The following is a 5,096-nucleotide window of genomic DNA, read 5'->3' as shown; positions in this document are numbered from 1 at the left end:
CACCTGAAAAGCTTATAATGAAGATGTGATTCTGACACCCAGGGGAGCATAGGTATGGATGTAAATACGCTGTATTAGTCTGTAACTCTCATTCAGAATGTTTCTTAAGAAGGCATCTGTTTAAATGAGATGTAAAAGTCTGTAATGCAATATTCCCCCCTGTGAGTAATGTAGCAGAAAAATTACATTGAATAACCAGAAATGTGGGCTGTTCCAGCAATCCAGTTTAATAGTTTTTTCATATGTCTGTGTTTATACACCAAACAGATTTCAAACAAAACAAAAAAGAGTAATATACAATTCAAGAAAATACCAAAAACTATTACAGTTTTGGTTTCCCCTTAGTTGATTTACAGTTATGTACAAAACTGTTTTATTTGCAATACCCAGTGAAGATTTAATTATTTATTTACATCAGCTGGTGCCTTTCACTATGCAGTGGAACTGTCTCCTTTTGTCATTTACATTCATAGTTTCAAGAGCCAACATTTAGAGGTTATTTATGGATAGGATTAAGAGATGGACTGAAACAAGGCAAAATTCTCACTAATGACCACCAGCATTCTCTGAAATCCCGTTTTCAGATATAGCTGAAGGAAGACTCTAGCCCCTAGTGCACTGATAATCAGTATATCAGTCAGCATAATAAGATATCTCCCCTGAGAATAACATTCCCACTCATGTCAGAGGGAGATATATTTGAGCTGGAGGAATAGCAAATTTTAAGCAGGCAAAATGTATATCTCTGTTGCTAAAGGTGCACCTTACTTCTCTTGTCAGAAACCTCCTAAGCAAATGAAGACATAAAGTAGGCTCTAAGTGTGTGGAAGGGAATGCTTTCCAATTTTTCTTACACAAGAGATAAAATTAGGAGGGGAAAATTATAATTTTATCATAATATGCAAACTCTGTCATAGAATCACTGAATAATTTGGGTTGGAAGGCACCTGTGGAGGTAATCTGATCCTAGTGGTTCAAAGCAGGGCTAACTTCAAAGTTTGAGTCAGCTTTAAATTTAGTGCAGATTTTTCAGGGCCATGTCAAGTTCTAAATCTCTCTGAGATGGATTTTGCACAACCATTGAGCACCTGTTCACATATTTGACCACACTTATGACTAAAAAAGATTCCTAAAACCCAACCAGGACTTTCACCTTGGAAGTATAACCTAGCACTCATGGAATAAATCATAAACTGTCTACTGATAAACAAGAGTCTTACAGCATGTATAAACCAAGTATAACAAGCATGATTCTTCCAGATTTCAGAAGGAAGAGTTTGTTTTTTCAAGATACATTCAGCTATCTAGGTAGTAATTTAACACTACTTGAAATCTTTCTATGACTTAAATCAAAGTACAAGATATGAACAATTCACGGTCACCAAGAAATACCAGTTGCACTTCCTCCTTCTTTTGTAAGCCCAGTATTTTGCACATTACACAGTTGTTGCAGAACAGCAGGTTTATGAAAGTATGACAATATGCAAACTACTCACACAAAATGCATGAGGGTTTCAGTTTATAATCCCCTCAACTAAGAGGAAAACTCTTGTTTGGGGAACAAAAGTCAGGACTCTGTTATAGCTACATGTCTCTGATGTTTTGAAATCCATTTTTTGCCTTTGCCTGACATGCCTTTTGATTATCCAACTTGTTTTGTCTCTCCCAACTTGAAAGATACAATCTACAGTAACACAAGCTCTTCACATCCAAAAGGCTTCTCTAAGGTCTATACAAATGCAGCCACTCACTCAATCTTTGCATCTCCACAAAATATTACATGAATATCTACTGGCTATGTTCTCTTTGCTTCCCTAGCCCTGGCAAATAAACAGACAAACTAGAACCAGCTCAATCTTGATATGCAGTCTTAAAATCCACCTGTGGTACATCTTGCTTCACAGTGATTTGAACATATATAGTCAGATATGACAAAGTGCTGTATCCAGCCTGGAAAATCTCATTATAACATTGGCATCTTACAAAATATAATTTTTATGACAGTAATAGTAATGACTGGAATACAAGACCACTGATTTATGCATATGTATTGATCCTAACTTTTGACCAATTTATGTGGAGCTTGATAATTTGAGTTATTTCTCTGATTTTATGTCTTCAGAAGGAAATAGCAAAAAACTTCCTTGTTAATTCTGGGCATCAAAATAAGCCATGCTTTTTTTTTTATCTACAGAGAGAATTTTTTTTTTTTTAATATCTAGAGAGAAAAAGAACACCGAAAGAAACACACACTGAGAGGCTGGTGGTTTCATTCAGATAGCAGAACTCACTCATTTCATTTAGCAGAAATAAAAATAAGGTTTTCCCTGTATAACCCTCTTATAAATTCCAATCTTCAATAGAGTAAATAAGAGTCAAAAAAATCCTTTATCCCCATAATACAGATGCACTGAGTAGCTGCAACCACCAGCAGGAGAGAGGTGTGTGGAGGGGAAGAAATGTAAAATCACATGTTAAAAAAGGGTCTCTGCTGCAGGAATCATGACAGCTGAATGGAGAAAATGTTCCATAGGTATTTCACCAGAATTACAGGGTGCAAGAAGATGTTGCCTTTTCAGTCTCTTCCCTGGTTTGGTTTAATTATCTTAATACTTGTTTGATAACCCACAGAGCATTCTCAGGCTATAGCAACAAATTATCTCTTTGAAGGTCTTCCTCATTTCCTGGCTACGAAAGGCATAGATCAAGGGGTCGATCACTGAGTTGCACATAATGAGAATAAGGTACATGTTGAAGTGAGACATGAAGCAAACACAGTAGAGGTTTTGAGGGCAGGAGATCATCAGGATGAGATGAAGGAAGAATGGAGCCCAGCAAACAATGAAGATGCCAAGAAGCATAGTCAGAGTGATGGCTCCTTTCATGCTGGTTCTTTGACGGACGGAGTTGTACCCAGGCAAAGCAGCGATTTTCTTCACATGAGTACGAGCCAGGAGGAACATATGGATGTACAGCGAGACCATGAGGAACAACATGGTAAAAAACATAGTGATGAGACAAATGACCACGTAAGTTGATTCATAATAAAGAATGAAGATAATGCCACAGCCCGTGCAAAAGGTCCAGATGCATGCAATAATGAGCCCCGATCTTTTCACTGTCATGATGTTGTGATAGCGCAGGGCATAGAAGATAGTGATGTATCTGTCTACTGCTATAGCCAGCAAGCTGCACATGGAAGCCACCACAGATATGCAGATCATGGAGTCAAAGACATTGTCTATATGACGGACAAAGGCATCTTCCATAATGATGTGTCTATTGTTTATTAAGTATATAGTTATGGTCTCCCAAGCATTAGACACACTAACCAGCATGTCGGCCACTGCTAAACTGCAAACAAAAAAATACATGGGTGAGTGCAAGTTCTTGTTCTTAACTATTGCACATATAACCAGTATGTTTTCAAGGAGGCTTACAATGCCCAGAGTTAGGAACACCTCAGCTGCAATGACCACTTGCTCACATGGCGATGCCTTGCTCGTTGCAGTAGGCACAGTAAAGTTGCTACCGAAGGCACTCAGGTTTAGTTCAGAAACATAGAATTGAGAGGATGTGTTCATCTCTGGGAACCAACACGTTCTGTTCCTTCTGAAGGGCTTGCCAAGGAGTGTGGTAAATGCATTTTCCAAAAGGCAGAAGATCCTGCCTAAAAAAAATAAAAATACAGCATGAAGATTACAGGCAGAAGTTCACAACATAAATACCAGCCATTTCTATTTGATTTGACTTGTACACGTCCCACCTCTTCTACACCACATTCCTTCACTGGTTCAAAATTAAACTTTAGTTGGCTCAGAGATTTTCTACCTATCCTTACTGGGAAATTAAAATCACAAACTGATGAAAAGATTCCTGCACTCTTCATTCATAGTTTTGTTTATTCTGTCTGGTTCCCTAGAGTACTTCCCCAGAATGTCCTGGAAGTTCTGCTGAAAAACAAACAAAAAACAGTTTTCCCAGTCCCAGCTCTCAGACCCCAGAATTGCAGGAGGATGTAGCATTAGGTACAGCAGAAACCGCTCACTTTAATACAAGATAGAGAAATTTCTATTATTGACACAAGAAAGAATTGAGCATTTTCAGTAAAAGGTTTAAATGCTTTCCTGACCTTTGTACATTTAATTTGGCTTGAACATTATAAACACCTTATCTGTGCAGTGTTAGCATGCTCATTTAAAAGAATGGTATTAAACATCTAACCAAGGCAAATCCAGACATTTCAGGATACATGAAGGTTACAAAATTGGTGTGAGTAAAATTCTATTGTAAAAAAGTTTTCTCTTCCAAATCCAGAATATTTTATTCAATGGTTTTCTGGTAATGACAATATTTTGGGAAATTTGTAATTCATCACATTTTTAATAAAGGGAACATTCAGAGCTGATTGTCAGTGACTTGTTGCAAATAAAAATTCAAAGCATATAATGCTAAACAATTTTCAGTTTCAGAAAGCCACTTTTTATTTGCAATCAAGAATTTACTGTACCTATTTACCAGAGCTGCTCCTTCCGCCGGTTTTCCTCATCTGCAAGGTTTCCTCCAGAGAGATGAAGTTTCAGCCCCCCTGACATCTGGGGCTGGGACCTCCTTGGTGGCAAAAGATGAAAAAAAATAGAGGGAAAGGAATTAGTAAATCCATAGAGTCAAAGCTGACCACGAATAAATTACTTACTGTGCAACTGGCTTTTTATAGACTCCAAGCAATAATGACTTCAGTACTCAAACTGTGGCTCCTCCTCCCCTTCTTTGCCCCCCTGGACTTCTCTTTTCAGATCTCATAGCAAAGGATTGGGTTTTTACCACCATCTAGTGGCCTTCCCCTCTCTTTCTAACTGAACAGAGATTCTGATCTGAAATTCATCATGAACTTTCTATAATATTAAAAGGAGGAAATGTACAAGACATGGTCATTTCCTTTGTTTGTTTGTTTTGTTTGTTGTTTCTAGTACACTGATTATAAATTTCATCCTGCAATAATACTCCAAAGGAGGAGGAAAGACTATTATTGAAGTGAGAGGCTTATTACTGCTATAAGCATTTTTCTCATATTCAGCTTTTCTGGTATTTTTTCA

At 37.5% G+C, this 5,096-nt stretch overlaps 1 protein-coding gene across 2 annotated transcripts; it reads right to left on the bottom strand.

The window, feature by feature from the left end:
- Positions 1–202: 202 nt before the first annotated feature.
- Positions 203–4,735, bottom strand: MC5R (melanocortin 5 receptor). 2 transcript variants are annotated; one of them, XM_021527814.2, is made up of 2 exons: positions 4,511–4,735; positions 203–3,670 (listed from the first exon to the last, which is right to left on the bottom strand). In XM_021527814.2, exon 2 carries the CDS (start codon positions 3,582–3,584, stop codon positions 2,607–2,609), a length of 978 nt encoding a protein of 325 aa, XP_021383489.2. In that variant the 5' UTR covers positions 3,585–3,670; positions 4,511–4,735; the 3' UTR covers positions 203–2,606. The 2 variants fall into 2 exon arrangements, with proteins under 2 accessions (XP_021383489.2, XP_077640620.1); XM_077784494.1 differs by lacking the exon at positions 4,511–4,735 and adding an exon at positions 4,049–4,103.
- Positions 4,736–5,096: the final 361 nt, after the last annotated feature.

This window comes from Lonchura striata, chromosome 1, assembly GCF_046129695.1.
Source record: "Lonchura striata isolate bLonStr1 chromosome 1, bLonStr1.mat, whole genome shotgun sequence".
In the NCBI taxonomy this organism is placed as follows: domain Eukaryota; kingdom Metazoa; phylum Chordata; class Aves; order Passeriformes; family Estrildidae; genus Lonchura; species Lonchura striata.
This window is presented reverse-complemented; position numbering and strand designations above follow the sequence as displayed.

Excerpts from the sequence above, each read along its gene's own strand:
- MC5R (XM_021527814.2), bottom strand. The coding sequence starts at position 3,584 with ATGAACACATCCTCTCAATTCTATGTTTCTGAACTAAACCTGAGTGCC.